Source organism: Scyliorhinus torazame, chromosome 11 (assembly GCF_047496885.1).
Source record: "Scyliorhinus torazame isolate Kashiwa2021f chromosome 11, sScyTor2.1, whole genome shotgun sequence".
In the NCBI taxonomy this organism is placed as follows: Eukaryota; Metazoa; Chordata; class Chondrichthyes; order Carcharhiniformes; family Scyliorhinidae; genus Scyliorhinus; species Scyliorhinus torazame.
Genome location: NC_092717.1, coordinates 246,314,943 through 246,334,932, shown reverse-complemented (window position 1 = coordinate 246,334,932; position 19,990 = coordinate 246,314,943). Strand labels below are relative to the sequence as shown.

At 52.9% G+C, this 19,990-nt stretch overlaps 1 protein-coding gene across 3 annotated transcripts in view; it reads left to right on the top strand.

Moving 5' to 3' along the window:
* The window catches only part of lama3 (laminin, alpha 3), an 858,151-nt gene that overhangs the window by 731,306 nt on the left and 106,855 nt on the right, over positions 1 to 19,990 (top strand). For all 3 annotated transcript variants that reach the window (XM_072468523.1, XM_072468524.1, XM_072468522.1), the window contains exon 49: positions 2,367 to 2,516. In XM_072468523.1, coding sequence (XP_072324624.1) covers positions 2,367 to 2,516 — 150 coding nt within the window. The remainder of the gene's footprint in view (positions 1 to 2,366; positions 2,517 to 19,990) is intronic.

Below are 19,990 nucleotides of genomic sequence, written 5' to 3'. Positions count from 1 at the left end.
CCAGGATGTTCATAATGGGGGATTCAGTGATGACAATGCCATTGAATGTCAAGGGGCAGTGGTTAGATTCTCTCTTGTAGGAGATGGTCATTGCCTGGCACTTGTGTGGCATGAATGTAACTTGCCACCTGTCAGCCCAAACCTGGATATTGTCCGGGTCTTCCTGCATTTGGACATGGACTGCTTCATTATCTGAGGAGTCGCGAATGGTGCTGAACATTCCCCACTTCTTGGATTGGATTGGATTAGATTTGTTTATTGTCACGTGTACCGAGGAACAGGGAAAAGTATTTTTCTGCGAGCAGCTCAACAGATCATTGAGTACATGGGAAGAAAAGGGAATAAAAGAAAATACATAATAGGGCAACACAACATATACAATGTAACTACATAAGCACCGGCATCGGGTGAAGCATACAGGGTGTAGTGTTAATGAGGTCAGTCCATAAGAGGGTCGTTTAGGAGTCTGGTGACAGTGGGGAAGAAGCTGTTTTTGAGTCTGTTCGTGCGTGTTCTCAGACTTCTGTATCTCCTGCCCAATGGAAGAAGTTGGAAGAGTGAGTAAGCCGGGTGGGAGGGGTCTTTGATTATGCTGCCCGCTTTCCCCAGGCAGCAGGAGGTGTAGATGGAGTCAATGGATGGGAGGCGGGTTCGTGTGATGGACTGGGCGGTGTTCACGACTCTCTGAAGTATCTTGCGATCTTGGGCCGAGCAGTTGCCATACCAGGCTGTGATGCAGTCCAATAGGATGCTTTCTGTGGTGCATCTGTGGTGCACCTTATGATGGAAGGAAGGTCATTGATGAAGCAGCTGAAGATGCTTGGCCTAGGACTCTACCCGAGGAACTCCTGCAGTGATGTCCCAGAACTGAGATGACTGACCTCTAACAACCACAACCATCTTCCTTTGCACTAGGTATGGCTCCAACCAATGGAGAGTTCCCCCCTGATTCCCAATTGACTCCTGTTTTGTTCGGGCTCCTTGAAGCCATACTTGGTCAAATGCTGCCTTGATGTCAAGGGCATTTCACCTCACTCTAACCTCACTCTCACCTCACTGCTGGAGGTCAACTCTTTTGTCCATATTTGAACCTAGGTTGTGATGATGTCAGGAGCTGAGTGACCCTGGCGGAACCCAGTTAGTGAGCAGGTTATTGCTAAGTAAGTGTTGTTGATGACCACTTCCATCGCTTTAATGATGATGGAGAGTAGACTCAAAAGGCAGTTAATGGCCGGGTTGGATTTCTCCTGCTTTTTGCTGTACAGGACACACCTGGGCAATTTTCCACATTGCCGGGTAGATGGCAGTGTTGTAGCTGTACTGGAACAGCTTGGCTAGGTCACAGCAGGTTATGGAGCATAATTTGTCAGAAATGTTGCCAGAATATTGTCTGGGCCCAGAGCCTTTACAGTATCCAGTGTCTTCAGCCATTTCTTGATATCACGTGGAGTGAATCAAATTGGCTGAAGTCTGGCATCTGTGATGCTGGGTCCTCTGGAGGAGACCGAGATGGATCATCCACTCGCCACTTCTGGCTGAAGATTGTTGCGAATGCCTCGGCCTTGTCTTTTGCACAGATGTGCTGGGCTCCTCCATCATTGAGGATGGGGATATTTGTGGAGCCTCCAGCACCATTCAGGCTGGATGTAGCAGGACTGCAGACCTTAGATCTAATGTGTTTGTTGTGGAATCGCTTACCTCTGTCTATTACTCGCTGCTTATGCTGTTTGGGACACAGGTAGTCCTTTGTTGTGGCTTCACCAGGTTGACACCTCATTTTTCGGTATACCTGGTGTTGCTCCTGGCATGCTCTCCTGCACTCTTCATTGAACACACGTCAATTTGACACTGAGGCTCATAAAGGAATATTAGAACAGGTGGCTGTAAGCTGCCCCAGCGAGAGACATTTTAAAGAGAAGGGGCTTGAGAGGCAATGCAGTTTAGGGAAGGAATTTCCGAGGTTAGGGTTGAGACAGCTGAAGGCAGAATCACTAAAGATAGAGTGACTAAAATCAGGATTGGAGAAGAGAGCAGATTTTGAGGAACCGATCATTTTCACAGTTACCGAAAATGTGTCCTGCGTTAGAATAACAAAACCCGGGCAGCACGGTGGCGCAGTGGGTTAGCCCTGTTGCCTCACGGCGCCGAGGTCCCAGGTTCGATCACGGCTCTGGGTCACAGTCCGTGTGGAGTTTGCACATTCTCCCCAAAAGATGTGCAGGGAGGTGGATTGGCCACACTAAATTGCCCTTAATTGGAAAAAAATTAATTGGGTACTCTAAATTGAAAAGAAAAGAATAACAAAACATCCTTGCAAGCAGAAACCAGGAAAGGTTTTGCTCCTTCAATTGCATCTTACCTTCCAGATATGTTAAAAACACTGAAAATCCTTGAGTCGTCGTCCGGCGCTGCACCCAGGTTCGAAGAGGTGGACCGGATGCTCGATGAAATGAGAAACCGCAACTTTGACGAGGAGAGAAGAGTGGCCAACAGAGAGAAGCAAGAGTCAAAGGCCTGTAAGTACTGGAGCTTTTTTTATTCCTTTTTTTAAAAAAAAATAGGAAAAACATATTTTTCATGACGTTTCTTCAGAGCTGCAAACCCAGCAGTTTGATTCAGAATTGCTGAAGGTCAATAAAATAGATTGTGAAACCTGCTACCACGAGGAGTGGTTAAGGTGAATAACATAGATCCCTTTAAAGGGAAGCTGCATAACTGGACTTTCAATTTGTGCAGGGATTGGTCATATCCTCACTTCAATTTTCAGAAAAACAACTAATAATTGCCTTATCAACAGTATTTTTATTGATATCTTTGTGCATGTTAAAGTTGGTGTAACAGGGTGACAAATGCAGTTGAAATTCAGTTTGCATTCCTGGCTCAGAATGTAATTTACTTTATTCAAGGCGTATAAATATAATAAGTAACCAATAATGCGATAAAGAATTGAGATCAAATTTCTTTATCCCGAGGGTGGTGAGAATGTGGAACTCGCGGCCACAAGGTGTGGCTGAAACATTGAAGCATTATAAAGGGAATCGAGATAAACACACGAGGGAGAAAGTAATTGAAATGTTTACAGGATCGGAGGAAGTTCATGTGGAGCGTAACTGTAGAGCAGTTGGGCCAAATGCATGTTCCCGTGCCACGAAATAGTTCAATAAAAACTCAAGGCTGTATTTTCCTCGTGGAGATGGGAGACGGGGGCTGGATTTGTTTTTGTGTCGGAAACCCTCCTCTGGTGGGAAACTGACTGAATTTTCCAGGGGTGATCTCTTAATTGATATCGGGAGGAGGCTTTGTGTCCAATTAAAGCTGACGGTGGGGAGGGAGAGGGAGGGGAGGGAATGGAGGGGAGTTTCAGATACCCAAGCCAGCCATTGCTGAGGCTCCTGTTTGTTCTGGAGGAGAGTTTGCTGCCACTACATCACAGGGAAGGCAAAATGACACAGGAGAGCTGGACAACCATGAGGCGGAGGCAGAAGGTCCTCTTCTCGGAGGTTGGTAAGAGGGTAGCATCTCGTCTTGCCGCAGGGGTAGCTTTTTGATAAGTGTTGTCTCCCTCTGCCTCCCATTCCTCCTCCTCTTCAACATCTTCGTCAAGGTCCACACCTAGAACCACCCCCGAGTCTGCACCGGCCCCCGGAAAGAGCACCCCACCCAAACTCAACACCTCCACCCAACACCAAGGGCAATTTGGACATTAAGGGCAATTTATCATTGGCCAATTCACCTAACCCGCACATCTTTGGATTGTGGGAGGAAACCGGAGCACCCGGAGGAAACCCACGCAGACACGGGGAGGACGTGCAGACTCCGCACAGACAGTGACCCAAGCCGGAATCGAACCTGGGACCCTGGAGCTGTGAAGCAATTGTGCTATCCACAATGCTACCGTGCTGCCCTTGAGAACAAATAAATCTACACTATATCATTTTACCGTAATCCATGTACCTATCCAATAGCTGCTTGAAGGTCCCTAATGTTTCTGACACAACTACTTCCACAGGCAGTGTATTCCATGCCCCCACTACTCTCTGGGTAAAGAACCTACCTCTGATATCCCTCCTATATCTTCCACCTTTCACCTTAAATTTATGCCCCCTTGTAATGGTTTGTTCCACCCGGGGAAAAAGTCTCTGACTGTCTACTCTATCTATTCCCCTGATCATCTTATAAACCTCTATCAAGTCGCCCCTCATCCTTCTCCGCTCTAATGAGAAAAGGCCTAGCACCCTCAACCTTTCCTCGTAAGACCTACTCTCCATTCCAGGCAACATCCTGGTAAATCTTCTTTGCACCTTTTCCAGAGCTTCCACATCCTTCCTAAAATGAGGTGACCAGAACTGTACACAGTACTCCAAATGTGGCCTTACCAAAGTTTTGTACAGCTGCATCATCACCTCACGGCTCCTCCGTTTGTTTTCTTTAATTCTTACAAGGGATGTGGGCTAGGCCAACATTGTTATTGCCCATCGCTAATTGCCCTTGAGGAGGTGGTGGTGAGCTGCCTAATTGAACCACTGCAGTCCATGTGGTGTAGATAAACTCTGTGTTCTTCGGGAGGGAGTTCCAGGATTTTGATCCAGTGGCAATGAAGGAACGGCCGATATGTTTCCAAGTCAGGGGGCGGGATTCTGTGATCCTGAGGCTAAGTGTTGACGCCGTCGGAAACGCCGTCGCGTTTCTCAACGGCGTCAACGCGGCCTCAGGATCAGCAATTCTGTCCGCTACAGGATCAGCAGTTCACAACGCTCAAGCTGCTGATCCCGGCATCAACTGGGTGTCACGGGATATGCGCAGCGGCACAGGCGCCAATGCGCACATGAGCAGTGGCACTGGCGCCAACATGCACAGTGGCTTCCTTCAACGCGCCGGCCCCGACGCAATATGGCGCAGGGCTACAGGGGCTGGCGAGGAAGAAACGAGGCCCCCAGACAGAGAGGGCGGCCCGCTGATCGGTGGGCCCCAATCGCGGGCCAGGCCACATCGGAGGCCCCCCCCAAGGGTCGGACCCCCCCCCCACAGGCCACCCCTGGACCCTTCAACGCCGAGTTCCCGCCGGCTGAGAGCCGGTGTGGACGGCGGCGGCGGGACTCGACGTTTTTACGACGGATGGGCCGAGAATTGCCGGGCCGTCTGTGTAGAGCAGCCCCCGACCGGCGGTGCGTCAACCACGTGTGCCGGCGTGTCAACTATGTGTGCGGGCGGCGTGGCGCGATTCACGCCGGTTGCAGGGATTCTCCGGCCCGGCCCCGGGCTGAGAGAATCCCGCCCAGGATGTTGTGTGCTCAGAGGTGACCTCCAGGTGGTGGTGTTCCCGTGTGTCTGCTGCCTTGTCCTTCTACGTGGTAGAGGTCACAGGTTTGGAAGGTCAAAGAAGCCTTGGTGAGTTGCTGCAGTGCATCTTGTAGATGGTAAACACTGCTGCCTTGTGCTTTGATGGTGGGGGGAGTGGATGTTGAAGCTGGTGGATGATGTGAAAATCAAGCAGGTTGCTCTGTTCTCCTGTTGAGCTCCTTGAGTATCGCTGGATCTGCACTCATTCAGACAAGTGGAGAGTATTCCATCACACTCCTGATGTGTCTTGTACACTGCGAACAGGCTTTGAGGAGTCAGGAGGCAAGTACTTGCCCCAGGATTCTTAGCCTCTGGCCTGCTCTTGTAGCCGCAGATATCATACAATCCCTACAATGCAGAAGGAGGCTATTTGGCCCATGGAGTCTGCACAGACCCACCAAAAGAACACTCTACCTAGGCCCCCCCATCCCAGTAACCCCTTTTGGACACTAAGGGGCAATTTAGCATGGCCAATCCACTTATACTGCATATATTTGGGCTAGTCCTTCTTTGGACTGGATATGGCTCGTCCAGTACCTTCTCCCTAGTGATGGTTATTGCAGCAGGTTCCTCTGCATTAACTGCAGTTTATGGAAATTTCATATTATCCGTGAAGACAGTGGCAAAATATTGGTTCAGTGCCTCCGTCATCTCTCTGTTCCCCATTATTAACTCGCCAGTATCGTCCACCGAAGGGCCAACATTTACTTTAGCTATTCTCTTCCTCGTTATATACTTATAGAAGCTCCGCCCATCAGTGCAGAAAAAGATGGGGGACATTTTTAAATGCCGCGCTGATCTCTTGATACCCCCAACACAGCCCCCGGACCCACCCCCCCACCACCACTCCATCTCACATGTTGGGTGTTCCTCAAGGCCCCCCACAGTCAATCTCATGTGGGCACGGCCCCCCCAACCCAATATCGGGCATGGGCAAAATGCCACCTGGGCATCTTGGCACTGTTGTCCTGGCACCCTGGCAGTGCACCTGCCAGTCTGGCTGTGCCTCCTGGATACCCTGGCAGTGCCCAGGTAGCACTGCCAGGGTGCCAGGCTGGCAGTGCAAAGATGCTTTGCTGGCATCAACAGTACGAGGGTACCACCCTGACTAGATACCAATCACCCAGGGGCCTCTGATCGCCTGGGGGAACTGTCTGGTCCCCATTTGTGGGGACCAGTTTGGGAGGGGCAGTTTGTGAGGACCAATTTGTGAGGGACAATTTGTGGGGACCAGTTTGTGAGGGACCAGTTTGTGAGGGACAGTTTATGGGGATCAGTTTGTGAGGGACAGTTTGTGTGGATCAGTTTGTGGGGACCAGTTTGTGAGGGATAGTTTGTGAGGGACAGTTTGTGAGGGACAGTTTGTGGGGACCAGTTTGTGAGGGACAGTTTGTGGGGACCAGTTTGTGAGGGACAGTTTGTGAGGGACAGTTTATGGGGACCAGTTTGTGAGGGATAGTTTGTGAGGGACAGTTTGTGAGGGACAGTTTGTGGGGACCAGTTTGTGAGGGACAGTTTGTGAGGGACCAGTTTGTGAGGGACAGTTTGTGAGGTACCAGTTTGTGAGGGGCAGTTTGTGGGGACCAGTTTGTGAGAGACAGTTTATGGGGATCAGTTTGTGTGGATCAGTTTGTGGGGACCAGATTGTGAGGGACAGTTTGTGAGAAACCAGTTTGTGAGGGACAATTTGTGTGGATCAGATTGTGTGGATCAGTTTGTGAGGGACAGTTTGTGAGGGACAGTTTGTGTGGATCAGTTTGTGAGGGACAGTTTGTGTGGATCAGTTTGTGAGGGACAGTTTATGGGGACCAGTTTGTGAGGGACAGTTTCTGAGAAACCAGTCTGTGAGGGACAATTTGTGTGGATCAGATTGTGTGGATCAGTTTGTGAGGGACAGTTTGTGAGGGACAGTTTGTGTGGATCAGTTTGTGAGGGACAGTTTATGGGGACCAGTTTGTGAGGGACAGATTGTGAGGGTCAGTTTGTGTGGATCAGTTTGTGAGGGACAGTTTATGGGGACCAGTTTGTGAGGGACAGTTTCTGAGAAACCAGTTTGTGAGGGACAATTTGTGTGGATCAGATTGTGTGGATCAGTTTGTGAGGGACAGTTTGTGAGGGACAGTTTGTGTGGATCAGTTTGTGAGGGACAGTTTGTGAGGGACAGATTGTGAGGGACAGATTGCGAGGGACAGTTTGTGAGGGACAGTTTGTGTGGATCAGTTTGTGAGGGACAGTTTGTGAGGGACAGTTTGTGTGGATCAGTTTGTGAGGGACAGTTTCTGAGAAACCAGTTTGTGAGGGACTGTTTGTGTGGATCAGATTGTGGGGACCAGATTGTGAGGGACAGTTTGTGAGGGACAGATTGTGAGGGACAGTTTGTGAGGGACAGTTTCTGAGAAACCAGTTTGTGAGGGACAATTTGTGTGGATCAGATTGTGGGGACCAGATTGTGAGGGGCAATTTGTGAGGGACAGATTGTGAGGGACAGTTTGTGAGGGGCAGTTTGTGGGACCAGTTTGTGAGGGACAGCTTGTGAGGGACCAGTTTGTGGGGACCAGTTTGTGAGGGACAGTTTGTGAGGGACCAGTTTGTGGGGACCAGTTTGTGTGGATCAGTTTGTGTGGATCAGTTTGTGAGGGACAGATTGTGTGGATCAGTTTGTGAGGGACAGTTTGTGGGGATCAGTTTGTGTGGGACAGTTTGTGAGGACCAGTTTGTGTGGATCAGTTTGTGTGGATCAGTTTGTGAGGGACAGATTGTGTGGATCAGTTTGTGAGGGACAGTTTGTGGGGATCAGTTTGTGAGGGGCAGTTTGTGAGGGACAGCTTGTGAGGGACCAGTTTGTGGGGACCAGTTTGTGTGGATCAGTTTGTGTGGATCAGTTTGTGAGGGACAGATTGTGTGGATCAGTTTGTGTGGATCAGTTTGTGAGGGACAGATTGTGTGGATCAGTTTGTGAGGGACAGATTGTGTGGATCAGTTTGTGTGGATCAGTTTGTCAGGGACAGATTGTGTGAATCAGTTTGTGTGGATCAGTTTGTGAGGGACAGATTGTGTGGATCAGTTTGTGTGGATCAGTTTGTGAGGGACAGATTGTGTGGATCAGTTTGTGAGGGACAGTTTGTGGGGATCAGTTTGTGAGGGACAGTTTGTGGGGATCAGTTTGTGAGGGACAGTTTGTGTGGATCAGTTTGTGAGGGACAGTTTGTGGGGACCAGTTTGTGAGGGGCAGTTTGTGGGGACAAGTTTGTGAGGGGCAGTTTGTGAGGACCAGTTTGTGGGGACCAGTTTGTGAGGGACAGTTTGTGGGGACCAGATTGTGAGGGGCAGTTTGTGTGGATCAGTTTGTGAGGGACAGTTTGTGGGGACCAGTTTGTGAGGGACAGTTTGTGTGGATCAGTTTGTGAGGGACAGTTTGTGTGGATCAGTTTGTGAGGGACAGTTTGTGGGGACCAGTTTGTGAGGGACAGTTTGTGGGCACCAGATAGTGAGGGGCAGTTTGTGAGGGACAGTTTGTGAGGGACAATTCGTGTGGATCAGTTTGTGAGGGACAGTTTGTGAGGACCAGTTTGTGGGGACCAGTTTGTGAGGGACAGTTTGTGAGGACCAGTTTGTGAGGGACAGTTTGTGTGGATCAGTTTGTGAGGGACAGTTTGTGGGGACCAGTTTGTGAGGGACAGTTTGTGGGGACCAGATTGTGAGGGGCAGTTTGTGAGGGACAGTTTGTGAGGGACAATTTGTGTGGATCAGTTTGTGAGGGACAGTTTCTGAGAAACCAGTTTGTGAGGGACAATTTGTGTGGATCAGATTGTGGGGACCAGATTGTGAGGGGCAGTTTGTGAGGGGCAGTTTGTGAGGGACAGATTGTGAGGGACAGTTTGTGAGGGGCAGTTTGTGGGACCAGTTTGTGAGGGACAGTTTGTGAGGGACCAGTTTGTGGGGACCAGTTTGTGAGGACCAGTTTGTGAGGGATAGTTTGTGTGGATCAGTTTGTGAGGGACAGTTTGTGGGGACCAGTTTGTGAGGGGCAGTTTGTGGGAACCAGATTGTGAGGGGCAGTTTGTGAGGGACAGTTTGTGGGGACCAGTTTGTGAGGGGCAGTTTGTGAGGACCAGTTTGTGAGGGACAGTTTGTGTGGATCAGTTTGTGAGGGACAGTTTGTGGGGACCAGTTTGTGAGGGACAGTTTGTGGGGACCAGATTGTGAGGGGCAGTTTGTGAGGACCAGTTTGTGAGGGACAGTTTGTGTGGATCAGTTTGTGAGGGACAGTTTGTGTGGATCAGTTTGTGAGGGACAGTTTGTGGGGACCAGTTTGTGAGGGGCAGTTTGTGGGGACCAGTTTGTGAGGGACAGTTTGTGGGGACCAGTTTGAGTGGATCAGTTTGTGAGGGGCAGATTGTGGGGACCAGTTTGTGTGGGACAGTTTGTGTGGATCAGTTTGTGAGGGGCAGTTTATGGGGACCAGTTTGTGTGGGGCAGATTGTGGGGACCAGTTTGTGTGGGACAGTTTGTGTGGATCAGTTTGTGAGGGACAGTTTGTGAGGACCAGTTTGTGAGGGACAGTTTGTGTGGATCAGTTTGTGAGGGACAGTTTGTGTGGATCAGTTTGTGAGGGACAGTTTGTGGGGACCAGTTTGTGAGGGACAGTTTGTGGGGACCAGTTTGTGAGGGGCAGTTTGTGGGGACCAGTTTGTGAGGGACAGTTTGTGGGGACCAGTTTGTGTGGATCAGTTTGTGAGGGACAGTTTGTGGGGACCAGTTTGTGAGGGGCAGATTGTGGGGACCAGTTTGTGAGGGACAGTTTGTGAGGACCAGTTTGTGTGGGACAGTTTGTGTGGATCAGTTTGTGAGGGACCAGATTGTGAGGGACAGTTTGTGTGGGACAGTTTGTGGGGACCAGTTTGTGAGGACCAGTTTGTGAGGGACAGTTTGTGAGGGGCAGATTGTGGGGACCAGTTTGTGTGGGACAGTTTGTGTGGATCAGTTTGTGAGGGGCAGATTGTGGGGACCAGTTTGTGTGGGACAGTTTGTGTGGATCAGTTTGTGAGGGACAGTTTGTGAGGACCAGTTTGTGAGGGACAGTTTGTGGGGACCAGTTTGTGTGGGACAGTTTGTGTGGATCAGTTTGTGAGGGGCAGATTGTGGGGACCAGTTTGTGTGGGACAGTTTGTGAGGGACAGTTTGTGTGGGACAGTTTGTGGGGACCAGTTTGTGAGGGACAGTTTGTGTGGATCAGTTTGTGAGGGACAGTTTGTGGGGACCAGTTTGTGAGGGACAGTTTGTGGGGACCAGTTTGTGAGGGGCAGTTTGTGGGGACCAGTTTGTGAGGGACAGTTTGTGGGGACCAGTTTGTGTGGATCAGTTTGTGAGGGACAGTTTGTGGGGACCAGTTTGTGAGGGGCAGATTGTGGGGACCAGTTTGTGTGGGACAGTTTGTGTGGATCAGTTTGTGAGGGACCAGATTGTGAGGGACAGTTTGTGTGGGAAAGTTTGTGAGGGACCAGTTTGTGAGGACCAGTTTGTGAGGGACAGTTTGTGTAGATCAGTTTGTGAGGGGCAGTTTGTGTGGATCAGTTTGTGAGGGACAGTTTGTGTGGCCCAGTTTGTGAGGGACAGTTTGTGGGGATCAGTTTGTGAGGGACCAGATTGTGAGGGACAGTTTGTGTGGATCAGTTTGTGGGGACCAGTTTGTGTGGGACAGTTTGTGAGGGACAGTTTGTGGGGACCAGTTTGTGTGGCCCAGTTTGTGAGGACCAGTTTGTGAGAACCAGTTTGTGAGGGACCAGTTTGTGAGGGACAGTTTCTGTAGATCAGTTTGTGAGGGGCAGTTTGTGTGGATCAGTTTGTGAGGGACAGTTTGTGTGGCCCAGTTTGTGAGGACCAGTTTGTGAGGGACAGTTTGTGAGGACCAGTTTGTGAGGGACTGTTTGTGTGGATCAGTTTGTGAGGGACCAGTTTGTGTGGATCAGTTTGTGAGGGGCAGTTTGTGAGGACCAGTTTGTGTGGATCAGTTTGTGAGGGACAGTTTGTGAGGACCAGTTTGTGAGGGACTGTTTGTGTGGATCAGTTTGTGAGGGACAGTTTGTGAGGACCAGTTTGTGAGGGACTGTTTGTGTGGATCAGTTTGTGAGGGACCAGTTTGTGTGGATCAGTTTGTGAGTGGCAGTTTGTGTGGATCAGTTTGTGAGGTACAGTTTGTGGGGACCAGTTTGTGAGGACCAGATTGTGAGGGACAGTTTGTGAGGGACAGTTTGTGAGGGGCAGTTTGTGGGGACCAGTTTGAGTGGGACAGTTTGTGAGGGACAGTTTGTGGGGACCAGTTTGTGTGGATCAGTTTGTGAGGGACAGTTTGTGGGGACCAGTTTGTGTGGGACAGTTTGTGTGGATCAGTTTGTGAGGGGCAGTTTATGGGGACCAGTTTGTGAGGGGCAGTTTGTGGGGACCAGTTTGTGAGGAGCAGTTTGTGGGGACCAGTTTGTGAGGGACAGTTTGTGGGGACCAGTTTGTGTGGATCAGTTTGTGGGGACCAGTTTGTGAGAAACAGTTTGTGTGGCCCAGTTTGTGAGGGACAGTTTGTGGGGACCAGTTTGTGAGGGACAGTTTGTATGGATCAGTTTGTGAGGGGCAGTTTGTGGGGACCAGTTTGTGAGGGACAGTTTGTGGGGACCAGTTTGTGTGGATCAGTTTGTGGGGACCAGTTTGTGAGGGACAGTTTGTGGGGACCAATTTGTGTGGGACAGTTTATGGGGACCAGTTTGTGAGGGACAGTTTTTGGGGACCAGTTTGTTAGGGACAGTTTGTGAGGGACAGTTTGTGAGGGACAGTTTGCGTTGACCAGTTTGTGGGGACAGTTTGTGTGGACCAGTTAGTGAGGGACAGTTTGTGAGGACCAGTTTGTGAGGGACAGTTTGTGAGGACCAGTTTGTGAGGACCAGTTTGTGAGGGACAGTTTGCGTTGACCAATTTGTGGGGACAGTTTGTGTGGACCAGTTTGTGAGGGACAGTTTGTCGGGACCAGATTGTGAGGGACAGTTTGTGGGGACCAGATTGTGTGGACAGTTTGTGAGGGACCAGTTTGTGGGAACCAGTTTGTGGGGACCCGATTGTGTGGACAGTTTGTGAGGACCAGTTTGTGGGGACCAGTTTGTGAGGGACAGTTTGTGGGGACTAGTTTGTGGGGACCAGTTTGTGAGGGACAGTTTGTGAGGACCAGTTTGCGTTGACCAGTTTGTGGGGACAATTTGTGTGGACCAGTTTGTGAGGGACAGTTTGTCGGGACCAGTTTGTGAGGGACAGTTTGTGAGGGACAGTTTGTGGGGACCAGATTGTGAGGGACAGTTTGTGGGGACCAGATTGTGTGGACAGTTTGTGGGGACCAGTTTGTGAGGGACAGTTTGTGAGGGACAGTTTGTGGGGACCAGATTGTGAGGGACAGTTTGTGGGGACCAGTTTGTGAGGGACAGTTTGTGGGGACCCGATTGTGTGGACAGTTTGTGAGGACCAGTTTGTGAGGACCAGTTTGTGTGGACCAGTTTGTGAGGGACAGTTTGTGGGGACCAGATTGTGTGGACAGTTTGTGAGGACCAGTTTGTGGGAACCAGTTTGTGGGGACAGTTTGTGGGGACCCAATTGTGTGGACAGTTTGTGGGGACAGTTTGTGGGGACCAGTTTGTGAGGGACAGTTTGTGAGGGACAGTTTGTGGGGACCAGATTGTGTGGACAGTTTGTGAGGGACCAGTTTGTGGGAACCAGTTTGTGGGGACAGTTTGTGGGGACCAGATTGTGTGGACAGTTTGTGAGGACCAGTTTGTGGGAACCAGTTTGTGGGGACAGTTTGTGGGGACCAGTTTGTGAGGGACAGTTTGTCGGGACCAGTTTGTGAGGGACAGTTTGTGAGGGACAGTTTGTGGGGACCAGATTGTGAGGGACAGTTTGTGGGGACCAGATTGTGTGGACAGTTTGTGGGGACCAGTTTGTGAGGGACAGTTTGTGAGGGACAGTTTGTGGGGACCAGATTGTGAGGGACAGTTTGTGGGGACCAGTTTGTGAGGGACAGTTTGTGGGGACCCGATTGTGTGGACAGTTTGTGAGGACCAGTTTGTGAGGACCAGTTTGTGTGGACCAGTTTGTGAGGGACAGTTTGTGGGGACCAGATTGTGTGGACAGTTTGTGAGGACCAGTTTGTGGGAACCAGTTTGTGGGGACAGTTTGTGGGGACCCAATTGTGTGGACAGTTTGTGGGGACAGTTTGTGGGGACCAGTTTGTGAGGGACAGTTTGTGAGGGACAGTTTGTGGGGACCAGATTGTGTGGACAGTTTGTGAGGGACCAGTTTGTGGGAACCAGTTTGTGGGGACAGTTTGTGGGGACCAGATTGTGTGGACAGTTTGTGAGGACCAGTTTGTGGGAACCAGTTTGTGGGGACAGTTTGTGGGGACCAGATTGTGTGGACAGTTTGTGAGGGACAGTTTGTGGGGACCAGTTTGTGTGGACCAGTTTGTGGGGACCAGTGCTGACCAGAACCGGGCTGTGATTTCCCTGGCGAGGCCAGTAGACCCCGGGAGCCAGTTCGATCTGGCGTCGGCAGAGTTAAGTGCGTTTTTAAACTCGCCTAACTCTGCAAGTCTGGGTCCCACCCGTTGTGGACAGGATCCAGACCACAATGTCTCTGAGTTCCCGTTAGATCGCGCGAGGTGCAACATCTGGCGGGATACCCGGAAGAGGCCTTTCCTGGGGACTACCGGCCACATCCCATCCTGATTCCGTGGGGTGCAGCCGGTAAATTCCACCCAGTTTTGCTAAGACCCCTTGATATGGCATCTGGCCAAATGCTGCATTTAGCCAATAGCAGTCTCATTTATCTCACCTCTGGAACCTACCTGAACCCTTCCTGGTTGTCAGGTGGAATATTTTGCCATGCCCACTTCCCCTGATGCCACACAATGCCAAGGAAATAACAACATCCTGGTTTGGTAAACGTCTTATTGCTGACTCCACTCCTAAAACTGTGATGCCTGATGCCACTTGAACTTCTGTGGTAGTATGTATTGGGGGTCATGTGGGACTGGAAGCCCTAATGTCATTGGCTGACAGATCCCGGGTCCTGGTTGGCCGTTGACCTCATACTCCGCCCTGAAGGCGAAGTATAAGAAGCCGGTGCCTTCCCCCGCATGCCAGTTTACTATCGGGCTGCTGGGGAACAGACACGCTTAATAAAGCCTCATCGACTTCACTCTGTTTGTCTCACGGAGTCTTTGTGCGCCACAATTTATTAAGCGTGCCTAAAAAGGACTATGGAGCTCAGGATCATTCCAGAATGCCTGAGGATCAGCCCCCACGCAGTGAATGCAGCAGCAGCCTTCAAACACTGGCAGACTTGCTTTGAGGCCTACATCACATCGACCACAGGCCGAGTCTCAGATGAACAAAAACTGCAGGTCCTGCACTCGAGGGTGAGCACGGAGATTTTCACCCTCATTGAAGACACCCGCGATTTCCAGACGGCGTTCGCAGCACTGAGAAGTCTCTACGTTCGCCCAGTTAACCAAATCTACGCTCGCTACCAGCTCGCGACGAGACGGCAAGCTCCCGGAGAATCGATGGACGAGTTCTACGCCGCGCTGCTGATTTTGGGACGAGCCTGCAGCTGCCCGTCTGTGAACGCAAACGAACACACGGACATGTTAATGCGTGATGCTTTTGTTGCAGGTATACAATCCTCCCAAATCCGCCAAAGACTTCTAGAAAAAGAGTCACTAGGACTCTCAGAGGCACGGGCCCTGGCAGCCTCGCTGGACGTAGCCGCGCGTAATACCCGCGCCTACGGCCCCGACCGCGCAGCAGGCCATTGGGCCCCGTACGTACCCGCCGCGGCAAACCCCCTACCCCCCCCCCCGGACACCCCACAGGCTTGCGCAGTCCAAACGCCGAGTCGCACCGGGGGCGCCCGCTGTTATTTCTGCGGCCAGGCGAAGCACCCCCGACAACGCTGTCCGGCCCGCGCAGCCATCTGCAAAAGCTGCGGGAAAAAGGGCCACTATGCGGTGGTGTGCCGGTCCCGCGTGGTCGCCGCCGTCCCGGGAGAACAGGGAGCCCTACAGGCAGTCTATGCCTCCCAACCCCCCCAGCACGCCATGTGCGACCCCCAGGCGCCGCCATTTTGGGTCCCGACCACCGCGGCCCCGGGAGAACTGGGAGCCCTGCACGCCGCCTACGCTCCCCAACCCCCCTCCCCGCAGCCCATGTATGACCCGCCGCCGGCGCTCCCGATTTGGGTGCCAGCCAACACTCTCCACGGAGAGGAGGGGGTTTTCCGTATCCCGAACGCCACCCTCACCCCCGTCCCGCGCCCCACGCCTGACCCGCCGGCGCCACCTACCTTGACCCCGACCACCGCTGTCCCCGGCGAGGGAGCCCCGCGCGGTGCCAGCGCTCGCGGCCCCACGCCTGACCCGCCGACCTGGGTCCTCGCCCCCGTCCCGCGCCCCACGCCTGACCCGCCGGAGCCGCCGACCTGGGCCCTCGCCCCCGTCCCGCGCCCCACGCCTGACCCGCCAACGCCGCCGACCTGGTCCCTCACCCCCGTCCCGCGCCCCACGCCTGACCCGCCGGCAATACAACTCACCTGGACCCCGACCTCCGTCCCCGGCAAGGGACCTCCTCACTGTCCCAGCGCTTGCACTGACCTGCCGGTCCCCAGCGAGGGAGCTCCGCGCGGTCCTAGCGCCCGCGGCCCTGGAGCTCGCACCAAAGGAACTCCGCGCGGTCCTAGCGCCCGCGGCCCGGGAACTCCGCGCGGTCCTAGCGCCCCCCAGACCCCCCAGCACTCAATGTGCGACCCGCAGACGCCGCCATTTTGGGTCCCGACCACCACGAGGGGAGGAGGGGCCCCGCCATCTTGGACCGCCCCCGACCTGTACGACGCATGGGGGCGGCCATTTTGTCCACCCCCGACGCCATCTTGTGACCCCTCATCTACGGGCGAGGTATGGGGGCGGCCATTTTATCCATCCCCGACGTCCTCTTGGACGGCAACAACGGACCCCACCCCACTACTACAACCACGGCTCGCTTCGGTTACGCTCGATCAGGCTCGGCCCCGGACTCTCCAGACGACGACGACAACGGTCCTAATTAACGGCCACGAGACGCCATGCCTAGTCGACTCCGGGAGCACGGAAAGTTTTATACATCCCGACACGGTAAGACGCTGTTCCTTAACTACCTACCCCAGCGCACAAAAGATTTGCCTAGCCGCAGGATCCCACTCCGTACAGATCCAGGGATTCTGCATAGTTACCCTAACGGTACAGGGGAGGGAATTCAAAAACTACAAACTTAACGTCCTTCCCCAACTCTGTGCCCCCACCTTGCTGGGCTTAGATTTTCAATGTAACCTACAGAGCCTTACGTTTAAATTCGGCGGCCCCATACCCCCACTCACTATCTGCGGCCTCGCCACCCTCAAGGTGCAACCCCCGTCCTTGTTTGCGAACCTCACCCCGGATTGCAAACCCGTCGCCACTAGGAGCAGACGGTACAGCGCCCAGGACCGGACCTTCATTCGCTCCGAAGTCCAGCGGCTACTAAAGGAGGGCATAATCCAGGCCAGCAATAGTCCCTGGAGAGCGCAGGTGGTAGTAGTGAAGACAGGGGAGAAACAAAGGATGGTCATTGACTATAGCCAGACCATCAACAGGTACACACAACTAGACGCGTACCCTCTCCCCCGCATATCCGACATGGTCAATCGGATTGCCCAGTATAAAGTCTTCTCCACCGTGGACCTCAAGTCCGCCTACCATCAGCTCCCCATCCGCCCAAGTGACCGCAAGTACACAGCCTTCGAGGCAGACGGGCGATTATACCACTTCCTAAGGGTCCCTTTTGGCGTCACAAACGGCGTCTCGGTCTTCCAACGGGAAATGGACCGAATGGTTGATCAACATGGGTTACGGGCCACGTTCCCGTACCTCGACAATGTAACCATCTGCGGCCACGATCAGCAGGACCACGACGCCAACCTCCAAAAATTCCTCCAGACTGCCAAAGCCTTGAACCTCACGTACAATGAGGACAAGTGCGTTTTTAGCACCGACCGGCTAGCCATTCTGGGCTACATAGTGCGCAATGGGATAATAGGCCCCGACCCCGAACGTATGCGCGCACTCATGGAATTTCCCCTCCCGCACTGCCCAAAAGCCCTGAAACGCTGCCTGGGGTTCTTTTCATACTACGCCCAGTGGGTCCCCCAGTACGCAGACAAGGCCCGCCCCCTAATACAGACCACGGCTTTTCCGCTGTCGACAGAGGCTTGCCAGGCTTTCAGCCGCATCAAAGCGGACATCGCAAAGGCCACGATGCGCGCCATCGACGAGTCCCTCCCCTTCCAGGTCGAGAGCGACGCCTCTGACGTAGCTCTCGCGGCTACCCTTAACCAAGCGGGCAGACCCGTGGCCTTTTTCTCCCGAACCCTCCACGCCTCAGAAATCCGCCACTCCTCAGTGGAAAAGGAAGCCCAAGCCATAGTGGAGGCTGTGCGACATTGGAGGCATTACCTGGCCGGCAGGAGATTCACTCTCCTCACTGACCAACGGTCGGTTGCCTTCATGTTCGATAATGCACAGCGGGGCAAGATCAAGAACGACAAGATCTTGCGGTGGAGGATCGAACTCTCCACCTTCAACTATGAGATCTTGTACCGGCCCGGAAAGCTGAACGAGCCGTCTGATGCCCTATCCCGCGGGACATGTGCCAACGCACAAATTGACCGCCTCCAAGCCCTCCACGAGGACCTCTGCCACCCGGGGGTCACTCGGTTTTACCACTTCATCAAGTCCCGCAATCTCCCCTACTCCTTAGAGGAGGTCCGTACAGTCACAAGAGACTGCCACATCTGCGCAGAATGCAAACCGCATTTTTTTCAGGCCAGATGGAGCGCACCTGATTAAGGCTTCCCGTCCCTTTGAACGCCTCAGTCTCGATTTCAAAGGGCCCCTCCCCTCCACCGACCGCAACGCGTATTTCCTTAATGTAGTGGACGAATACTCCCGCTTCCCTTTTGCCATTCCCTGCTCCGACATGACCGCGGCCACAGTCATTAAAGCCCTGAACAGCATATTCACACTGTTCGGTTACCCCGCATACGTCCACAGCGACAGGGGGTCCTCTTTCATGAGTGACGAGCTGCGCCAGTTCCTGCTCAGCAAGGGTATAGCTTCAAGCAGGACGACCAGCTACAACCCCCGGGGGAACGGGCAAGTAGAAAGGGAGAACGGCACGGTCTGGAAGGCCGTCCTACTGGCTCTACGGTCCAGGGATCTCCCAGTTTCACGGTGGCAGGAGGTCCTCCCGGACGCTCTCCATTCCATCCGGTCGTTATTATGTACGAGCACTAATCAAACGCCTCACGAGCGTCTCCTTGTCTTCCCTAGGAGGTCCTCCTCTGGAACGTCGCTGCCGACCTGGCTGGCGGCCCCAGGACCCATCCTGCTCCGAAAGCACGTGCGGGCACATAAGGCGGACCCGTTGGTCGAAAGGGTTCACCTCCTCCACGCAAACCCCCAGTACGCCTACGTGGAGTACCCCGACGGCCGACAGGACACGGTCTCCCTGCGGGATCTGGCGCCCGCCGGCACCACGCACACCCCCCCGGCACCATCAACCCAACCGCCCCCCTTCCTGCCACCGCCGCACCCCGCGACCGCCCCCTTCCCAGGAGGATCAGCCCCCCTCCCCTTTGCACCGACAGCTAAAACCGTGCGGTTCCCGGAGGCGACAACGCTGGTACAAGCACCACCACCACCGCCGGGGCCGAGGCGATCGACACGGACGACCAGACCGCCCGACCGACTCGTGGCGTCGATGTAAAACAAAGATGGACTGTCCAATGAACATTTTGTTTTCATATATCCTCTGTAAATAGTTGTAACAGGACGATACTGTCCAATACGGTCCTACCATGTAACTGTTCTCTCCTCCCAGGACCAGTACTGTAAACCCTTACCACCATACGAAGCATCACCCCGCCGGGTTCATTTTTGACAAGGGGTGAATGTGGTAGTATGTATTGGGGGTCATGTGGGACTGGAAGCCCTAATGTCATTGGCTGACAGATCCCGGGTCCTGGTTGGCCGTTGACCTCATACTCCGCCCTGAAGGCGAAGTATAAGAAGCCGGTGCCTTCCCCCGCATGCCAGTTTACTATCGGGCTGCTGGGGAACAGACACGCTTAATAAAGCCTCATCGACTTCACTCTGTTTGTCTCACGGAGTCTTTGTGCGCCACAACTTCAAAGTATTAAAAGCCCTTAACCTATGAAAAGTTTGAATGCATCTTTTTAACTCCTCCTGCCTCCATGACCTGCTCCCAGCATGGTTTTTCCCTCTATGTAGCGGGTATGACTTAGTCACCTGCCCAACGCCAGCACACTCCAGCAATATTCAGGAAAGATCTCAAGAGATGGGCTTTCAATAAGCCTCAACAATGTTAATAGTTAAGCCTCTTAATAGTCTTGGGCTCGTTCAGAGACTGCGCTCTCCCCTACCCTTGCGAATATCAAGACCGAAAACAGAGACAGGATTTCGGCCATGCGGACTCACAGCCACTTATTCAGTAACACCCCACCTCCAGCCCTGTCCCAATCGAGGCCA